This window comes from Neophocaena asiaeorientalis, unplaced genomic scaffold (genome assembly GCF_003031525.2).
Source record: "Neophocaena asiaeorientalis asiaeorientalis breed wild unplaced genomic scaffold, Neophocaena_asiaeorientalis_V1.1 scaffold138, whole genome shotgun sequence".
Lineage (NCBI taxonomy): Eukaryota > Metazoa > Chordata > Mammalia > Artiodactyla > Phocoenidae > Neophocaena > Neophocaena asiaeorientalis.
The window spans coordinates 4,442,182-4,464,838 of NW_020172632.1; the positions used below are offsets into that span (position 1 = coordinate 4,442,182).

The window sequence follows — 22,657 nt, forward strand, 5'->3', positions numbered from 1 at the left end:
TTTACACATTTCCCCCTATTTTTTTTTTTTTTTTTTTTTTTGCGTTACGCGGGCCTCTCACTGTTGTGGCCTCTCCTGTTGCGGAGCGCAGGCTCCAGAAGTGCAGGCTCTGGACACGCAGGCTCAGCGGCCATGGCTCACGGGCCTAGCCGCTCCACGGCATGTGGGAACTTACCGGACCGGGGCACGAATCCGTGTCCCCTGCATCGGCAGGCGGACTCTCAACCACTGCGCCACCAGGGAAGCCCCCCACTATCTTTTACCTTCCACTACTGCTGGTGAAAAGTCATCCATCAGACTAATATGACTTTGAAGGAGTTCTGCCCTTCCATCTTGCAAAGATTTTCTGTATTTGGTTTTCTGTAGTCACTATATCTTTCTATATGTGGATGTCTTTTAATATACACTTTTGGAATTAGTTAAACTTCTTTAACGTCTGATTTGATGTTCTGGAAATTTTCCAGTGATCAAACCTTCAAGTATTTTGTCTACTCTATCTTTCTCTCCTCTCCTTCTAGGACTCCAGGTAAATACATATTTGACATTTTCACTCTATCCACTATGCCCCTTTTCCTTTTTTTCTGTACCTTTCATCTTTTTTCTCTTCATACTGTATTAGGGATTTCTTTTGGTCTATCTTCCAATTCACAAATTCTATCTTCATCTATAGCCACTCTTTTCTTACACTTGTCCATTGGGTTTCAATTTCAATTATCATGTCTCAGTTCAAAATGCTCTTTCTTTTTTTATATTTCAAATCCCATAGGTCACATTTTATAGTTTCCTATGCCCTGCAACTGTATTCAAACTTGTCCCTTATTTCTTTAAAATTGAATCGTTTTTGTAATCGTACATTCCAATCTCTAAGATTTCTAAGGCATTAAAAGTCTTTTTCTGTTTTCTGTTCTCATTCATGTTCTCTTGTTTTGTTGTGTGCCTGCTTATGTGTGACTGAATGCTGGTCACTCTACTTGAAAAACTGTTTATAGGAGTAATGTAAAGCATAAAATAAAGGTATTTTCCTTTTGAGAGGATTTGTGTTTGCTTCTCTTGGGCATCAGAGAACACTACCAGCTCTGGACCATGTTAAATCACAATCAAGGCTTAAGGTTTGCTAGACAACTCAGGCATTTTGAAAGCAGGCTGTAATTCCTCAGAATGGCTAATCCATTTCTTCAACCTGAGGGTGATGCCTTCTGGAGTCCCAGTTTATCATGAGAAGGGCATCCTGTTAGACATCCCACCATATGAACATCCTGGGCTTTGATAATTCTTGCTCTTGCCCTGAAATACTGATAAACCAAAGTTCAAATTTACTGAAATTAGCAAATGCCAACAGGGCAAAAGCAGCTTCCATTCTCATTTACATACTAGAGTAAAAATTCAGTCATCTCCTCAACTTTTTATTTAAATGATTCAAGATACTGATAAACAATGTGACCTGTGAAGGAATTGGATTTTACTGACTTATTAAAAAATACTGGCACTTAATCCACGCTATATGAGTCCTTTGAAAATGATCCAAAGACTTTTTATTCCTTACTAACTGTAGAAGTGTAATATTTTCATATTTACTATAGTATAGGCAATGCTTAATGCTCTACCACTATCTACCATTTATGGCATGAATTCATGGTTTGATATCCTTATTTATTTCTCCTATTAAGCAGTAGCATTCTTCTTATTAATTCTGATAGGTTCTTTTTCTTTTAAGTAGAAATAATCCATAATAAATGTGTAAATATCTTTTGATTTCCTGAAGTAGTCCTTAGATTTCAAATACATAGAATTTCTTAAGAAGAAATGAAACAAGTTCTTTAACTAGACTTTATACCAAGTTTCATCATCTCTGAGGTGGTCAGAATTTATTCAACATATCCCTTGCCTATTCTTTTTTCCAATGAAGTGGATTTTTTCCTTCTTTATATCTGGATATAACCAAATATAAAGTCATGAGAATTCAACTTGTCTACTGCTTAAGCTTTCTTCACACATAAAGACCTGTTTCGATGTTGTGAAACTTAGAAGCTGAAAACTTTGAAACAAGAGCAAACATGCAGTCATCCTAAAAGTATTCCTAATTTTCTCATGGCTTTTTCTTTTTGGCCATGTGGCATGTGGGATCTTAGTTCCCCAACCAGGGATTGAATCTGCACCCCCTGAAGTGGAAGCGTGGAGTCTTAACCACTGGACGGCCAGGGAAGTCCCAGAGTATTCCTAATTTTCTAAGTTTATAGAAAAGATAAATTTGGGTATCATTTGCATTGCCTTTGTTAATTTCTCTTGTCTCTATTCTTTCATTTGTTATTTGGGAATTAAATGTTTAATTAGAGAAACACTGAGATCAAATATATGTGCTATAAGCATGTCCTTAAGTATATGATTTAAAAAGAGCTATAAACTAGTTCACTGAATGCAAGTAGACAGCCATATTTTAGATTAATGAAGAAAAACCACCAGGTTGTATCCTATTATAAATATTGTCATCAAAGTAATTGTATCAATTTTAATGGAATTTTGGCATTGTTTTAGGAAAAAAAGTTGTTAATTTGGGGGTTCAAGAACACATAAAGGGGCTTCCCTGGTGGCGCAGTGGTTGAGAGTCTGCCTGCCTATGCGGGGGACAAGGGTTCGTGCCCCGGTCCGGGAAGATCCCACATGCCACGGAGAGGCTGGGCCCGTGAGCCATGGCCGCTGAGCCTGCGCGTCCGGAGCCTGTGCTCCGCAACGGGAGAGGCCACAACAGTGAGAGGCCCGTGTACCGCAAAAAAAAAAAAGAAAGAAAGAAAAAGAAAAGAAGAACACATAAAATATTTATTTCATTGAAAATAATGGTATATACTTTCAACTTACAGGAATTTACCTAAAAGTTTTCTCAGTGTCAAATTAATCTCTTAAGGGATGAGACAATTTCTTTAAGAAAACTGGACCTTTGTCATGTTTTGAGATTTTTTTTTGCCATTTCTGTTTTGATTTTATGGCATTTTTTTCTATTAAAGAAAAACTGTGTTAATTCATTCAAGAAATATCAAGTATCTGCCAAATTCTTGATGCTGGAGATATATCAACAAAAAATAGTCCAAAATTTCTGCCCTCAGGGCTTATATTATACTGGTCAAACTTGAGATTTCTTTTTTTTATATTTCAATCTTATATTTATCTAGATTTTGGTATAAAGTGACTCCTTTTTTTCCAGCATAGGCTTTGGTTTACAACCTTGTGATAGCAAAGCTCTACTAATGCCCTGACATAAACTTTCTAGAAGACAATTTTGCAGTGAGTGTCAAAAGTTCTTTTAAAAAAAGCTTTAAAAATATTCATGAAAATAGACAGAAATTTCACTCCTTAGAACTTAACTAAAAGAAATAATTAAGGATGTACACAAAGATTAGGATATTCATCATAGCATTACAATACTAGAAAACTGGAAACAATTCAACAGTCCAATAACAGATTACGGTACTTCTATATAATATGAATCATAAACAATCACTTAAAATCATGCTTTATAAATTATAAAATTATATGTAAAAGTGATATACCTTGTTTAAAAATATGAAAAGATATGAACAGGCTGATCCCATATACATTACGAGTATAGATAGCTATATTCCAAAATATCAACCACAGTTAACTCTAGATTATGAAATTGGGAGCAATCTTATCTCTTTTTGCTTCTCTGTTTTTCCATATTTTCTACTAAATTAGAAAATAACAATTGCAATAATGAGTCAATAGAGACTATGTTATGTACAAAACTCAAAAGGTGTTTAAAGGGCTTCAGTTTAATCTTTAAAACAAAGACTAAGGATTACAAAACAAGAGCCAAGGCATATTTATAATTTGCTCTTTTCTCCAAATAAAGTATTGTGACAATTCTACAGAAGTAGAACACTGCTCGAAAAGAAATACCATAGAACAATGACCAATATTTCCAATTGTAAGGTGGCATTAGATAATCAAAATAAAAATACATTTTGAATTAATTACCTATCCAGGGCTTCTTTGAAGTACTTCCTCTGGACATCAAACTGAAAGACTGTACGTTCACAATCAGTTGAAGCATTATCACTACCCCCATGTTTCTTCAGGAAGGCGTCAAACCCATTCTCATCTGGATATTTCAAACTACCCATGAATACCACTAAGTGGAAAGAACACAAAGTCACATAACACAAAGATACAATGTTTTTATTAACAAGGATGAAATTTCTCATATGCAGAAAAAAAAAAAGAAAATATGTCATGAACAATGGTTACGTCTGGATAATACTTTCATTACACTTCTGTTTTTGTAATTTTCTATAACGTTCATATATTACTTTTATTCTCAAAGCCTAAACATTTTATTTTTAATGAAAGAAATACATAATTTATTTGTGAAAAGGTTAAAATGTAAACACAGACATATAAGCAGATTAATTTCTACTGTAAAATCTCATGAGAAGTTTATCCTCAAGTATTGAATAGCTTAGAAAACCAGAACACAAAAAAATGAGTAATTTAAGTATCATAACTGTATAGCATTCACAAAGGTTTTACTTGGGTACATTCATAATTAAACTGAAGATTTTCTGTTTTATTTTGATATTAATCATGCCTTTTTATTTTCTGTATTTCTGATGCTTTGACATCCTGAGGCCTTGCCAGCCCTGGAAGAGACTGCCCCTCCCAAGGCTACAGCCTAAATTCCTAGAGGTTAGCAATTTTCTCCTGATTTGTTAGGCTTCCTGTACCTGAATAATAAAACCTACATTTTAAAATAGTTTTCTAAGTGGTTTCACTCTAATCTTCAAAATAAGTACACTCAAGGAGATTAAAATTAAGTCTTCCCCTATGATATCCACTAACATTTTTTCTTAGTTTTTCTCTTATTAAACAAATTATAATTCTACCAAACCAGTTACTTATCTTTGAAATCATTTCATTCAAATTTAGAGGGAAAAACACACCCGGGAATGATATTTTACAAAGATCTTACTGTGCTCCAAAAAGTGTGCCAGCCCTGGCAGGTCATCTGGATCAGCAAAACTCCCAACTCCAACACAAAGAGCCGCTGCAGACTGGAGTAAGTAGAACACATACAAATAAACAGTGAGTCAATCCTAAAGGAATAATATTATCATCTCATTTTAAAGATTCACTTGGAGATGGACTTCTTCCAATAGAAAGTAACAAAATTCTTTCCCTGAGAATCAGGAGGAGCAGCAAAGTGAAACTCACCAGAACTGTGTCAGTTTCACCCTGCTGCTCCTCCTCTTGCCATCCTGCCAAATGCTGAAGAGGTGCAGACCTAAGGAAAAAAGCAGAAACAGACAGAAAAAAGCGAAGGGGGACTGGCCAGCCCACCCAAGTATTATATTGTGCCAGCATTTCAAAGTTCTGGACCAAGTTTGTTTCCTGATTTATCAGATTTCAGAAATCTGCAGAAGTAATATACCTGAGTAGATTCTGTCTAAAGATCTCTAAGCAATTAAAGGCTCTCTGTGTTCAGTAACTCAGTTACTAGATGGAAACTTCTCAATATGTTACTCAGAAAATCTTGTTTTTATTAAAACAGGGCATAAAATAACAAGTCAGGAAAACATCTAACAAAGAAAATAAATAAATGGCTAAGAAAGAAAATCTTTAACTATTAAAAAACTACAGAACTAAACTTTAAAGAGGCTTTTTAGTTCTTCACTTCTTATTGAAGATATATAAAATACTTATTGGTTGATATTCTCGCAATACCTTGGGAAAATCAGTTTCCAACAAAATAGATGGTCAGGAGGCATACCAAATTCTGCATTTAAAATGATCAGGGCATACCATTATATCATTATAAGTTAAAAGATACAAAAGGGGAGAGAAAAATAGTCAATTTGAATCCTTGAGGATAGAAAGTTGAATTATTAACTTTCCCAAATTTTACAAATGTCAATTTTAAAGGGCTAACAGATTCGATGACACAAGACTGTTTTGATAAATGGTTATCCTCTTAGAGGGCTTTTAAAAAATAGCATACACCTGGTATAAAGTCTAACCATGTGTCAGAGGAGAAAAAAAAAAAAAGTACGTTTTTGGAAGAACCAAATAGTCTCACTTGATACCATAAATCCCATACTTAAGACTTAGGCACATAAACTCAGTTACAACATGAGGGAATATCCACTTCTTTAAGGCACAGTCTAACCTGTTCTGTGATGTTTAATAGATGCCTAACCTGCTTTCAGCTCCAACTACCCCATAAAGTTTTCTTGTCTCGACCAGCAGGGTTGAAGACATTTTTGTATAAGTTGACTTAAACCACAGTCTATCAGTCAGCTTTGACAACAGCAAAAACAGGCTCTGCAATTGCTAGAAAAGAAATTCATACTTGAGAATTATCTACCCAAGAAATTCATACTTGAAAAATTCATACTTGAGAATTGACTTAAGAAACGCCTAAACAAATCATAATTCAGCATATATCATACTTAAATTCCAATCTTGTTAATTTATCAAAGCTTTCAGATTAAGAACAATTTCCTTTTGAGAGGAAGAAAATAGAGGGGATAAAAATGATAACTCAAAAGAGTACTTAACTTGCTAATTAGGTAAAAGTTCTCCAAAAACCTCAAAATTTTTTCTTCCCACTACCCTTATAAATTCACATATTTATCTTGAACACATTTCACATTTTTCAAACAAAAAATCATAAAACCGCTGCAAACCCTATACTACTCTTAAGCCACCTCTTACCTAGACTATCTACGTTATTTCCCTTTTGTAGGCATTTATTCATTCAATGAATACAAATCATTTTCCCAGATCATGGGATCAAAGGAAAGCCTTTCACTCGTGTACCCACTGCATCTGACTCTAAACAATTCGATCTCTTCTTCAAATTGCATTAGGTTCCTCCATTCCTTTCTAATATCCAGAGAATCAGCTATCAATATCATATGAGGGAATATATCATACCAAGTTCTCAGAAAAGAAAGGCAGCATCTAAACCATTTTTTAAATGATCTCTAGAATGTGACCTTACTGCTTCTAGACAAGGTAACATTTGGAGTTTGATGCACTTAAGCAAGATAAAAAGGGGTACCCAAAATACTGGATGCACATATTCATTTGTCAAAGACGTTCACAATTTCTGTATAAATCTAAGACATTTTATTATATCTTGACAATAAAATTGGCTGTCAAAACAATTCTTAATTTAATCCTAGAGTTTTGCTCATCAGTTGATAGAAGGTATACAGAAGTCCAAAACACAGGAAAAGCTACAAATAGACAGACAGACATATAGAAAGAAACTTAAAGACAAGGAATATTCAGTTATGAAGTTATAACACAGTAAGTTTTGGAGCTAAAATGGACTTTAAAATTTATGTAACCTAAAAAAAAAAAAAAATTTATGTAACCTAATTCTCTTGTTTTAGAAATGAGAAAAAAATGAGAAAATGAAAAGGCCTAAGATCATTCAGAAAGATAGTGACAGACTCAGAATTAGAATTCAGGTTTCCTGACTGTCAATGTTCTTTCCATTTCTGACTTTTATCATTTCTTCCCTTCTATTATTCCTCTATTTGGAATTACTAGATCTATTTTAAATTAAAAGTGAACTTATTAATTCCCAATTTACTTACAAAGACTTTAGTATAGACTATCAGGTAGCATATATATATATATATTTTTTTTTCCCCCCCAGTGTTTTGGTTTTCATCCCTAAAGCTTTCCAAACTAAAACCACTTGACCTATCTTGCTCTCCCAAAACAGGCATCACTCACAATCTGAATAGCAAGGGCAAATAGCTTCTTTAAACATGACTCAATCCCTCTAACACCTCAGTGAAAGAATTGCCACAATCTTCTTTAAAAACAAAATATTTTTTTCCAGGAAGAGTATCTATCAAAGAATTTATTTAGGCCATATCTGCTACTTAAATCTCACATCTTCACACTTGGAGAGCTGACTTTATAGTATTATACATATGACCTTTAGATTTTAGTGTTAATAATCTGAACTTTAATTCATTCTTTGAGGACTGTACCATGTTGAATGCATTATCAATATTCAAGATACTAGCTTTAACAAACATTTGCTGATCAATTCCACTATAATAGCTCTAAAATATTATCCTCCAATATAGGTATTTCCTACTGCAAAATGGAAGCATTCTTAAAAAAATATCCAGAGAGGAAAATTATCTCTATCAAGCCCTACTTATCTATTCACCTATTGTCATTATATGTTTCACTAACTAAGCTCAACTCCCCATTTCTATTTCATTTCTTCCAATTTACTTATTATTTATTCAGACCTCTGGTGCTTCCTCATAAAAAGAGATAAATCACATTCAATTACCAAGACAGAAATTACCCAGACAGAAATTACCCATATGAGGACTCTTAGAACCCTAGGCCCAGGTGAGGACTCTATACTAGCCTTGTTCTTTTCTTATGCTTTTTCCAGTCTCTCCAAGAATGATACTCTCTCTTATTCCTCTATCCCAGGCTAAGAATTATGCGGATCCTCACCTCCAGGCATTTGTTTTTAAAACATATAACGCAGTCAAATACTACCAGTGATTACCTCTGAGAGTTATGGTTATGGGCAACTTTTATATTTTTGTTTTTCTTTATTTTCCATTAGCGTCTATAATAAGCATTTGTCACTTTTAAAATTAGAGCAAAACATTTTTTTAAATGTACTCTTTATACAGAATAAATATACCTTTACTAAGATCAAAAGATATATATTTCCTTTTGGCCATTAAGAGATAAACGTAAGTTTGGAACTTATCCCAAAGAATTCCAAAATTAGAAAAAGATATAACAGACATGATTCACACCTGTTTTTCGGTGGTTTTCTTTCTAGCTTCTGCCCTCTCTTCTAATTCTTCCAATTCATTATCCTCAGTATCAAGATCATCATCATCATGTTCATCATCATCATCAAACTCATCTTCATCATCAAAACCCTCTTCATCATCATCTTCTATTTCCGCTCCAGAATCTTCATCATCATCGTCGTCGTCATCATCATCTTCTTCTTCTTCCTCCTCTTCTTCTTCCTCTTCATCATCTGTTGCATCACCCATTTTACCTTCCACATTACTTAGGTCTGAAATCAAAAGTGCCTGCAAGCCATTTCGTAATTTGATGTATCTAAAAAAAAAGAAAAGAAAAGAAAAATCACAAAACATTTGAGTCAGCCATTCATTATACTACACCAACGCAAGTGATCAGCTTAGCAGAATTATTTTAAAAATCCAAGTACACACACACACACACACCCAACACTATTTTTAAACTAATGAAAACTGGTTGATTGTGAGGAGAACCTCAAAAGCTTATCAGTTTCCAAGTATCTACAGGGAAAGGATGAGAGAGATGCTTCCCTGTTTGTATTTTCTAAATACAGGGAATCTACCCTGTTTGTATTTTTAATTTTGAACTATGAAAATATATTTACCTATTCAAAAACTAAATTTTAGAAGTTAAACATAGACAACAAACCCACCACCCAGCCTCCCTTACTATTTTTTTTTAGCTTATAAGTATTTAATAAACATTCTACCATACCAGAAGACCTACCCTAAAAGAGACATATCACTCAATATACAGAGCAGTCATATCAGCTTAAATATTGAATCAAAATCTCATTATATTTAAACTCTGTTGATTCCTTTTGGTACAATGTGTTTGATATTTTATACCAGTCTCCAAAGATGCTTTTATGAACTAAGAAAATGGCTACATCTCTAAGAAAAGTAAATCCCATAGACTAGTAGCACTGCTGCAATCATGACTATCCTAATTAGTAAAACTGTTGTGCCAGTTTGATGACCGAGTACCTATGACAAACTTCTCGCATTTATACTCATTCTTCAGTGTGTTAGTCAATAAACATAAACTTAGCAGCCTGAAGTGTATAAGATACATTAAGGGTAAAGAGAATAAAATCACATTATTCATCCTCAGGCACTCACTGTCTAGTACAATACAATAAAGCCAGTACAATACAGAATGACAGAGGTAAACACAGGATGTTAGAAAGAAGGAAGCAGTCAGGGAAGGCTTCTGAGATAAGGTACACTTAACCTGAGCATTGAAGATGGGAAAAAAAAAAAAGTTTTCTAGCAGAAACTATAAAAAATAACATGCAACAAGAAAAGGAGCCTATGAGTCAAGATGGAAGACAAAACACATGGATTTATCTCCTTCCCATATCAAAAATCACATTTAAAAAACAGCGGGCTTCCCTGGTGGCACAGTGGTTGAGAGTCCGCCTGCTGATGCAGGGGACACGGGTTCGTGCCCCGGTCCGGGAAGATCCCACATGCCACGGAGCGGCTAGGCCCATGAGCCATGGCCGCTGAGCCTGTGCGTCCGGAGCCTATGCTCTGCAATGGGAGAGGCCACAGCAGTGAGAGGCCCGCGTACCGCAAAAAAAAAAAAAAAAGTTATGGTTATTTTTTGTTTTGGCTTTGTTTGAGAACAAAATCACAACAGACTTTGAAAATGTTAGCATAGGAAACCATAAACAAGACAAAAAGACAACCTACAGAATGGAAGAAAATAGCTGCAAATGATACAACCAACAAGGGGTTAATTTCCAAAATGTACAAACAGCTCATATAACTCAATATCAAAAAAACAAACAACTCAATCAAAAAATGGTCAGAAGACCTAAATAGACATTTCTCCAAAGAAAACGTACAGGTGGCCAAGAGATACATGAAAAGATGCTCAATATCACTAATTATTAGAGAAATGCAAATCAAAGCTACAATGAGGTACCATCTCACACCAGTCAGAATAGCCATCATCAAAAAGTCTACAAACAATAAATGCTAGAGAGGGTGTGGAGAAAAAGGAACCCTCCTACACTGTTGGTGGGAATGTAAATTGGTGCAGCCACTATGGAAAATAGTATGAAGGTTCCTTAAAAAAACTAAAAACAGAGTTACCATATGATCCAGCAATCCTACTCCTGGGCATATATCCAGAAAAAATGAAAACTCTAATTTGAAAAGATACATGCACACCAATGTTCACAGCAGTGCTATTTATAATAGCCAAGACATGGAAGCAACCTAAGTGTCCATCAACAGATGAATGGATAAAGAAGATGTTACACACACATGCACACATACACACACACACAGTGAAATATTACTTAGCCATAAAAAAAGAATGAAATACTGCCATCTGCAGCAACATGGATGGACCTAGAGATTACCATACTGAGTGAAGTAAGTCAGGGAGAGAAAGACAAATATTATATCACTTATATGTGGAATCTAATACAAATGAATTTATTTACAAAACAGAAACAGACTCACAGACGTAAAAAACAAACTTACGGTTACCAAAGAGGAAAGGGAGGGTGGGGAGAAATAAGTTAGTAGTATGGGATTAAAAGATACACACCACTATATATAAAATAGATAAACAACAAAGATTTATGTATAGCAAAGGGAACTATATTCAATATCTTATAGTAATGAAAAAGAATCTGAAAAATATATTATATTTATATATGTATAACTGAATCACTTTGCTGTATACCTGAAACTTACACATTAATGTAAATCAACTATACTTCAATAAAAGAAAGAAAAGGATGCCATTACGCAGATCAGAAGTTTTTAGAAATTATTAGAAAACAACATGTGAATTTAATCAGATTAATGGAGAAAATAGAAAAGAGAACATGACAAGGTATTAGTTCTTCCCAAGAAAGTCTGAAAAAAAGCCTACACTACCCACTCCCACCCCACACACATACCTGAAGTCTATCCTTAGCAGCCTGAAGAAAGCAGATCAGGTGTATTATGGGCTAACTTGTGTTCCTCCAAAAGTCTTATGTAAAAAGTCTTAACCTCAGAATGTGACTGTATTTAGAAATAAGGTCTTTAAAGATGTGATTAAGTTAAAATGAGGCCATTAGGGTGGGCCCTAGTCTAATCTGACTGGTGTCCTGATTAAGAGGAGGAAATCTGGACACACAGACACTGGACATGCCCACACACAAATCAAAGAGCAGATGGGGAGACAGCAAGAAGACCGTCAACTGCAAGCCAAAGGGAGAGGCCTCAGAAGAAACCAAACCTACTGACAGCTTTATCTTGGACTTCTAACCTCCAGAATTGTAAGAAAATAAATTTCTGTAGTTTAAGTCACTTTGGTATTCTGCTATGGCAGCCCTAACAAACTAATACAAGGCCATTTCTCTTTTCAAAATCCATCAATGGCTTCCCATCATACTTGGAATAAAATCCAAAATCCTTACCAGGGCTTAGAAAGCTCCACATAATCTGGCGCCCCACCACTTCTCCAAACTTCTTTCCTACTCCTCCCTCATTCTCTTTGCTCTGACCAAAACGTTATTGTTCTTTCTTGAACAACTGCTCCATCTCTTTCAAGTCTTTGCTAAAATGTCCCCTTTTCAAACACGCTTTCTCTGACGTACTAATATTGCACCCCAGTCCATCCCTATCCTCTTTTATCCTGTTTTAACTTTTTTCACACTATTTATCATCACTTGTTTTTGTTTTTTAGTTTTTTGGGGTTTTTAAAAACTTTTCTGTCTGCACCTTTAGAAAGTTAGCTCTGAGGGCAGGGCTTTTCTTTTTCTTCATAGCTATATTCCCAGCACCTAAGACATTGCCTGGCACTTAGGAAACATTTAAGAAATATTTGTTGAATGAACAAAAGAATGTTAATGCCTAAAGGGGACCTGATACATGATAGATACTTAATATCTGCTAAATGAAACAAAATATCAAGTAGTTTTATAAAATAAATAAAATTATGTGTACACATATACACACTAAATGTACATAAAGGTATAGCAAAAGAACTAAAAGGATACAAACCAAATGTAACAATAATATATACATCTGGAGAGAGGAATAAAAGTAGAGCAAGATACAAGAACTTTCATGCTTTACTCGATAATTTCTACATATTTTTCAATCTTTTGTAATAAAAATACAATCACTTATTTGTATAATAAAAATAATTTAATGAAAATCCAAAACCCACTCCATAACAAATTAAGAACACACACACACACACACACACACACACACACATACCCCTTAGCTTTACAGAGAGTTAACTTCTACAAAATCATCAAATCCATTTAAAGATAGTTATGGACAAAATGCTCTCCATCATCACTTCTATTCAGCACTGTATTAGAAGTCCTAGCAAATGAAAATAGATCCACAATATAAATAAATAAAATACATTTATACAGCAAAGATACTGAAAGCTAAAACAATTCATTGCAAAAATATACAATTACCAAGAGAATGCAAGAGAATTTAAAATATATATATATATTAGTATAGTATGAAGAGTTCAGCAAAGCATCCAAATCAAGAACCATGAACGAAAATCATGAATTTCCTATATACCAAAAGTAACCAATTAAAATGAGATTTAAATAAAAGATCCTATTCACAAAAGCAAAAGAAACTATAAATATATATCTAATAATAACACCTTACATTTTAAGTGTATTAACTTATATGTCTTAACCCATTTAATCTTCATAATAACCCTAATGAGTTATTATTCCCATTTTATGGATGAGGAAACTAAAGCACACACACACACACACACACACACACACACACACACACACAAAATAAAGGATTTTTATTTGCCCAAGCTTAGCAGGGATTGAACCCAAGTAGCATGGCACCAGAAGCCATTCTGTTCCTCATCCAACATGAGGAAAACTAGAAAATTTTACAGGAGAAAATAACAGACGTAACTAGTCATACCATGTCATTGCAATGGGAACTTCAATATTACAAAGATATAAATTCTTCCCCCAAATTAATCTATAAATTCAAGGCAATTCCAATTTTAAAATCCCAGTAAGTGTGTGTGTGTGTGTGTGTGTGTGTGTGTGTGTGTGTGTAACTTGGCATACTGATTCTAAAATTCATATGGACAAAAAAAAACCCCAAAAATGCCAAGAACATTTTGAAAAGGGAAAACGTGAGGGGGAACTGCCTTACCAATTATAAAAATAAATATTTTAAAGCAATTAAAATTAAAGAGTATACTGGAACAGGAACACCTACAGATCAATTTAAGAAAACAGGTTCTAGAAACAGAGCAATGTTTATAATATTGTTGCAATACTTTATTATAATTCAATAAATGATGTTGAAACAATAGATAATTCATTTAGGGAGATAAAATAGCCATCTCTATCTTTCACCTAACACATATAAATTCACATAGCTTACAGAGCTAAAAGAAAAAAAATGTCTTAAAAGTATTTATGAGAAAATATTGCTATAATATTGGTATGAAGAAAATTTATGCTAAACAAGATACAAAATCCAGAAGCTATAAAGGGCAGTGGGGGGGGGGGAGGAAAGATTTCACTATATTCTAATTTAAAACTTTTCTAAAACAAAACATCATAAACTAAATCAAAGAGAATAGTACATATTGAGAGAAAAGAATAACAATATACACAAGTCCCTTCAAATCAATAAGAGCAAAAAACAAAAACTAATAAAAATAGGTTTAAAAATATATCCAAACATTTCAAGAAGAGATACAAGATGTCTAATAAATGAAATGATGCTGAACCTTAGCACAAATCAAAGATAATCAACTGAAAACAACAAAATATTTTTCATCCAGCAAATTAGCTAAATTTGTATTGCTATCCAATACTGACAAGGGAACAGGGTGTTCTCACACACTTGCTTATGAATCTCAGTAGGTACAGTATTTTTGTAGGAGAATATGGCCATACCTATTTTCTTAAAAATGTAAACTCTGCATACGTTTCAACCCAGTGATTTCATTTCTATATATCTTATAGAAATGTTCATACACATGCACAAATATATGTCAACAATGTTCACTGCAGCAACATTTGTGGTAGAGAAAAATTGGAAATCATCCAAATGTCCATATATAGAAAAATATGCAAATACATTATCTCATAGCCATACCACAGTATACTATATAGCCTTCAAGACCTCATTTCCATATACAGAGAGAAAACCATTAGCGACTCAGGTTCTATCTTAAATTGCTATTTTTAGACCTAGACTATGCTAAATCATTATAGGTCAAAAAAGGGTACTTGGGGGGCTAACTTTGTAATTATATAACTCGTCATTACCTCCCCCCAAACCATGCAGTCTCAATTATTCATGTGTGTGTGTGTGTGTGTGTGTGTAAATTTTTGGAGGGGTAGGGCTCTACTAAGATGTCTAAGAAAACCTCTCTCCCTCTAGCTTATTCAACTTGTCTACCTTTATTTGATTTCATCCTCACACTGCTCCTGTACTGACTATAAAGACTGAAGTAGGGAAATTCCCTGGCAGTTCAGTGGTTAAGACTCGGTGTTTGGGCTTCCCTAGTGGCGCAGTGGTTGAGAGTCTGCCTGCCGATGCAGGGGACACGGGTTTGTGCCCCGATCTGGGAAGATCCCACATGCCGCGGAGCGGCTAGGCCCGTGAGCCATGGCCACTGAGCCTGCGCATCCAGAGCCTGTGCTCCACAACGGGAGAGGCCACAACAGTGAGAGGCCCGCATACCGCAAAAAAAAAAAAGACTCGGTGTTTTCACTGCCGGGCGCAAGTTGGGGAACTAAGATCCCACAGACTGCAATGGCATGGACAAAAAAAAAGACTGAAGTATATTTTTCAAACCAAGCCCAAGAATCAAGAATGTGGCATTATTTTCTTTATAATAAAGTATCCACCCACTCATTTTTATTTGTTCCTTAATTAAATGAACCAACCTTTTGTGAAGCCACTTTCAGTCACTAAAATTACTGCAGTTAAGAGCTCATGTATTTAAATCCAAAAATACTTGAGACCATATAGTGGGGGGCAGGGGACGGGTAGTGACAAGTTACATAATTACAAAGTACCGTCTTTTAACCTAAAAAGATTTAGTACTCTCTTTCTAGACCTGGAATTAACAATTTAAGGCTAGAGCCTTAGTCATTAACTACTGTATAGTACATTTGAAACTTTAGACATCTTTGCAGTTTAAAGCTGCAGACCTGGTTTAAGAAGTCCATAAAAGCATTAATTGTTATGCTCACCAAACCATTAAAAATTAAATCCCTGTCCAGTTTTGCCTATAATTCTAGGCCAGTTGCAAATCTCAAGTTAAAACAGTCCACATAGTAAAGCTGATATGGCCTGCCTGAGTCAGGTAAAGCCTTCTCACCCAAGCTGCATTAGTTTAAAGCTAACCATACAACTTGTTTAAAAAAAGAAGAAAAAGATGGGGACTTTCCTGGTGGTGCAGTGGTTAAGAATCCACCTGCCAATGCAGGGGACATGGGTTCGATCCCTGGTCCAGGAAGATCCCACATGCCCCAGAGCAACTAAGCCCGTGTGCCACAACTACTGAGCCTGCACTCTAGAGGCCACGAGCCACAAGTACTGAAGCCCGAGCACCTAGAGCCCATGCTCCACAATAAGAGAAGCCACCGCAATGAGAAGCCCGCGCACCACAAGGAAGAGTAGCCCCTGCTTGCCGCAACTAGAGAAAGCCTGCGCACAGCAGCCAAAGGTAAAATTTTTAAAAAGAAGAAGAAAAAGAAACAAAAACTTACTGCATGGTACAATATAGTTCTTGCAAATAACCAAGATCAAAAAAATCCACATGCTTCTCTGCTTGTTAAAACATAACAGCAAGCTACCCCATTTAAGACTCACCAGAAGGCCTTTTTGTTCCCTAATGGCAGTCCTTCCCTATTTCTCAAGGTTCCTCATCTATGGATCAGTTATTAGGTTATTAGGTGTAATTGATCATTTTAACAATGGCCCCCACAGTGACCTGGTCAATCTTCCCAAGAGTTGGAGTCTATTTCTCCCCACCCCTTGAATCTGGGCTAGCTTTGTAAACTTTGCCCTATAATTTGTCGTGAAGTCCTAGAGCCTAGGCCTCAAGATGCCCTGCAGCTTCTGCCTTCACTCTCTGGGGACTCAGCTGCCATGTCAAGAAGTTTAAGCTAAACTATGAATGAGGATATATTATGTGCAGAGAGAAAGCCTACCTTCTAGCTGTCGCCACCAAGGCCTTAGACATGTGATTGAAGCCATCTTAGACCCTCTAGCTCCAACCAACCCACAAAATGAATATAGCCACAAAAATGAGCCCAGGTAAGAAGAAAAAAAAAATTGCCTGGTCATCCCACAGAATTGTAAAAAAATAATAAATCATTGTTGCTTTGCGCCACTTAAATTTTGAGGTGGACTATTACACAGCAACGCTAATACATTAGAAGGACTCAAATGATTGAACAAGTCCACTTCCTGGTATATACCCAAATGAGTTTAAAGCAGGGACTAGAAGAGTATTTGTAAGCCAGTGTTCACAGCAGCATTATTCACAATAGCTAAAAGGAGGAAACACCTCAAAAGTCTATCAACAGATGAATAAACAAAATGTGATATATACATACAGGGGGGAATATTATTCAGTCTTAAAAAAGACGGGAAAAAAAAAAAAAAAGACGGAAATTCTAACACATGCCACAACATGGATGAATTTTGAAGATATTATGCTAAATGAAATAAAGCAGATACATAGGGACAAACATGGTATAATTCAACTTACATGAGGTTCCTAGAATAGTCAAATTCACAAATAGATAGTAGAATGGCAGCTGCCAGGGACTGGGAGGAGGAGGAAATGGGGAGTTATTATTTCATGGGTGCAGAGTTTCATCATTTTAAGATGAAAAAGTTCTAGAGATGGATGATAGTGATGGTTGCACAGCAATGTGAATATACTTAACGCCACTGAACAGTACACTTAAAAATGGTTAAAATGGTAAATTCTGTTATGTGCAGTTTACCACAATTTTTAAAAAGCACGTCTCTTCCCCACTTGATTTCAGAATCAGACGAGAAAAAGAGAGGGAACAGAAAAATTGAGAGCAAAATGTCAGCTTTATCCTTGATATAAAGTTAGGTTGGAGAACACAGCTCAAGAGCGGTTTGGAAATGGCTTGCTAACGCTCTCTGAATTGAAGTTATCCACGAGAACTGAAATATTTCCCCCCAAAAGGCAGAGCTAGTCGTGCACTCAGTCTACTGCACTGGCTAAGAATATGCCAAAATACTGGCTGTCTGCAGGCTGGAATGAAAAGAGAGATGAAAAGGTTAGAGTGAGCATGCCCAAGGTCATTCTACTGCACTCACTAATCAAATAAGCCACTCCTGTGAAGGGGAAGAAGAGGTAGAGAAAGAGGCTAACAGTGTTACCATAGTAAAGTCCCTCTCATTGAAACAGTGTTCCTATATTATATAGTAGCTTCAAAAGAAAACAGAGGGGAAAAATTAGGGAAAAAATTCAAGAAAAATTTCCTGGGACTGAAGAATTTATATTCTAAACTGATTGAGGAATGAAGATACAAGATAACAGTTGAATTGATGGATTTATTGATGTGTTTGACCATAGTTAGAGGAGTTTTAAAGCTCTGGCAGAGAACTAGGGTAGAATTCATGTTAGATCACAAAGAGCACTAAACAAAAATAATAGTAATAAGGCATCTTAGATATGATGCACAAGCAACAATAAAAATAATCATAAAAATTTAGAACTTTTGTGCTTCAAAGGACACCATCAAGAGAAAATTTTTGCAAATCATTTATCTAAGAAGACCTATATCTAGAATATATAAAGAATTATTACTACTCAATTAAAAAAAGTAAAGTTGGATAAAGGATTTAAACAGATACTTGTCCAAAGAAGATACACATAGTATAAGATAAGACGATGACAGATGACTAGTAAACACACAACAAGATGTTTAACATCATCAGCCATCAGGGAAATGCAAATGACAATGAGATACCACTTTATACCCTCTAGGATGGCTATAATCAAAAAGACAGATAGTAGCAAATGTTGGTGAGAATGTAGAGAAATTGGAACTCTCACACGCTGCTGGAAGGAAAGTAAAATGGTACAATCACTTTGGAAAAGTCTGAAAGATCCTCAAATGGTTAAATGGCTTCCATATGATCCAGCAATTCTATTCCTATTTATTATATACTTGAAATAAATGAAAACCTACATCCATGCAAAACTTATACATAAATGTTCATAGCAGCATTATTCATAATAGCCAAAAAGCATCCATCAACTACTGAATGGATAAATAAAATATATCCATACCATGGATTAGTCAGCAATAAAAGAAATGAAGTACTGGTACATGCTACAATATGGATGAACCCTGAAAACATTAAGTGAAAGTAGTCAATCACAAAAGATGACATATTATACGATTCCACTTATATGAAATGTCCAGAATAGACAGAGGCACAGAAAGTAGAGAGACATCTAGAAAGTAGATCTAGAGAGACAGACAGGGATTAGAGAGACAGAAAATAGATTATCATTTGCCTAGGGCTTGTACAGGTTGGACCACTGGGGAGGGCTGACAAGGGGTGTGGGGTTTCTTTCTGAGGTAATGAAAATGTTCTAAAATTGTGGTAATGAATGCACAACTCTGTAAATATACTAAAAGCTAAGGAGTTGCACACTTTAAATGGGTGAATTGTATGGTATGTGAATTATATCTAAATAAAGCTGTCTTTAAAAATAAGGCAGTTTTTAATACTAGAGACAACAAAGTTGCTCAAGAAAGAAGATGTAATCAATAGTAGACTACATGTTTCAGTATGAACAATGAGCTATAAATACTGATACTGGTTTATCAAAAAAAATTGGGATGTATTTTAGAACAGGAAGTGGGATGTTACATCTAAATTTCATCTTCAGTAAAGACCTATTAATGAAAAATTAATAAGTTACTACTTTTAGCAACAAAATCAACCAGATTAAAGATTTATATCAAGTAAAATAAATGGAAACAGCAAGAAATCAAACTTTTTAGTCCACAGACACGAAAATTATTTGACAAACCCTCTCTGCAAATAAAATATGAATTTTTAGGCCATGACATAATGAAAAAGAAATTTACAAAATAAAACATAATAAAGATCCCTGAAAAAAGATTCATTCATATATGAAAACTTAACATATGACAGAGTTGGCAATATAGGAAAAAAGATATACCAGGAATTACCAAACTATGGCTTACAGCTTTCAAACTAAGAATGGTTTTTACTTTTTTAAGTGGTTGGAAAAATTCCAACAAAAGATTAATATTTCATGATACATGAAATTATCTGAAATTCAAATTTCAGTGTCCATAAACAAAGTTTTATTGGAACACAGCCACACTCATTCATTTACTTATTGTCTATGGCTGCTTTTGAGTCACAATGGCAGAATGGAGTAGTTGTGAGAGCACACGCAGCATTTTCACTGCTGCTCGACAACCTAAAAACTGCAGCAACGCATTTATAACTGAACAGCATTTCAAGTGTCACATGTACTGTAACTTTTTCTTTGAAACAATAGCACATATCTATCATGTCCAAATAAGGAAAGGGGAAAGTTGAATTCAAATGTCACACTTTCAATGTGGATTTTGTTAATAAATTCCCATCTTAAAAAAATTTTTTAAATAAATAAATTCCTATCTTTAGCAGTCATTTGCTCTTGTAGACTTTATAATCATTAGTTCTGTTAATTTTTGTCAGAAATAGAAACTGAGGGACTTCCATGGTGGCGCAGTGGTTAAGAATCTGGCTGCCAATGCAGGGGACACGGGTTCTGAGCCCTGGTCCAGGAAGATCCCACATGCCATGGGGCAGTTAAGCCCATGTGCCACAACTACTGAGCCTGTGTTCTAGAGCCGGTGTGCCGCAACTACTGAGCCCACGCACCGAGAGCCCGTGCTCTGTGACAAGAGAAGCCACCGCAATGAGAAGCCTGTGCACGTCAACAAAGAGTGACCCCCACTCGCCACAACCAGAGAAAGTCCACACGCAGCAAAGAAGACCCAACGCAGCCAAAAATAAATAAATAAATTTATTTTTTTTAAAAAAAGAAATAGCTGAATATTTTTTTGGCTGCTCCGCACAGCTTTCAGAATCTTAGTTCCCAACCAGGGATCGAACCCAGAACCGTGGCAGTGAAAGCACAAGTCCTAACCACTAGACTGCCAGGAAATTCCCAGAAACTGAATATTTTTAATTTCCTTTACTCTAGAGTAAGCAGTTTGATGGCTTAGCAATAGGAACCTTTTATTGCGATGTTTTGAGCTCAGAGTAAAAACTTAAACTTTTTTGAAGAACAGCCTTCAGCCACTGTCAAATACCAGATGGCTCTGGAAGTTAGCTTTTGCTGTGGACTTCATGTTTCTTAATGATTTCAACCCAAAATTACCAAACAGTGCCTATACGCAAAACTTATGTTTCAAAAACAACTAATGTTATCTGAATTACAAGCAATGGCAAGCGACTTTATACTTTTCCTGTGCTGTTAAAAGTTAAAACAAGAAGCCCTATCTCCATTCCCATACAAATTTGCCACAGATATGTTTTCCAAGCAAACTACGGTTCCAGCAGTGTTTTTCAGAAGGTGGTGCAATCACAAAGGAAATTTCCTTATTTCAAAGTCCTTTTAACTGTGCAATTGAGGAGCTTCCACCTAATTTTCAATCAGAAATGATTAATCTACAATGTAATGGCAAAAATATCAGAGAAGAAACTAAACGGCAAAAATATCAGAGAAGAAACTAATAGAATTCTATAAATGACTTCCAAGCAATGAATATGCTCAAATAAAATCAAATGCTCGTAGACTAATATCAGTATTTGGTAGTACCTGTCTGTGTGAAAACACATTTTCAAAGATGAAATATGTAAACTCTCATTACAAATCAGTATTAACAGATGACACATTTGCAATCAACTTTAAAGACAGGGAACATTAACTTTGAACCCCCCCAAAAGCAAAATGCTATCCCTCCCAAAAAGAATTCCACCTCTTCTCACTAGTAGACCTGTATTACTAAATAAAGTACTACTATTGTATTTTGAACTTAATAAAAATTTTATTAAAAATTTGCAGAGGGCTTCCCTGGTGGCGCAGTGGTTGAGAGTCCGCCTGCCAATGCAGGGGACACGGGTTCGTGCCCCTGTCCGGGAAGATCCCACATGCCGCGGAGCGGCCCGTGAGCCAAGGCCGCTGAGCCTGCGCGACCAGAGCCTGTGCTCCGCGACGGGAGAGGCCACGGCAGTGAGAGGCCCGCGTACCGAAAAAAAAAAAAAAAAAAAAAAAATTTGCAGAGGGAATTCCCTGGTGGTCCAGTGGTTAGGGCTCAACACTTTCACTGTGGTGGCCTGAGTTCAATCCCTGGTCAGGGAACTAAGATCTCGCAAGCTGCACAGCATGGCCAAGAAAAAAAAAAATTTTTTTTTTTAATTTGCAGAAATTTGTTTTCTTTCTTGTTATATAGGTACCTACATAATAGCCTTAATTTTGCCTCTTGACTGACAAAGTCTAAAATATTTATTATCTAGCCCTTTACAGAAAAAATTTGGTGACCTCTGGGATATAGACTTTTCAAAAAGTGTGCTTGGACAACTGGCTGCCCATATTTTTAAAGAACAATAATAAAATTAGATCCTTACGCAAGTGTAAAAAGCAAAACAATAAAACTTCTAGAAGGAAATAAGATGAAAAAGCACAAACCATAAATAAAAAGATGAATAAATCTGATTAAATTTTAAGACTTTATAAACAAAGG

At 35.4% G+C, this 22,657-nt stretch overlaps 1 protein-coding gene across 1 annotated transcript in view; it reads right to left on the reverse strand.

The window, feature by feature from the left end:
* Positions 1-22,657, reverse strand: part of NRDC (nardilysin convertase) — a 91,483-nt gene that overhangs the window by 59,511 nt on the left and 9,315 nt on the right. The window contains 5 exon segments of the mRNA XM_024739337.1: positions 3,991-4,144; positions 4,982-5,063; positions 5,224-5,293; positions 6,206-6,339; positions 8,823-9,138. Coding sequence (XP_024595105.1) covers positions 3,991-4,144; positions 4,982-5,063; positions 5,224-5,293; positions 6,206-6,339; positions 8,823-9,138 — 756 coding nt within the window.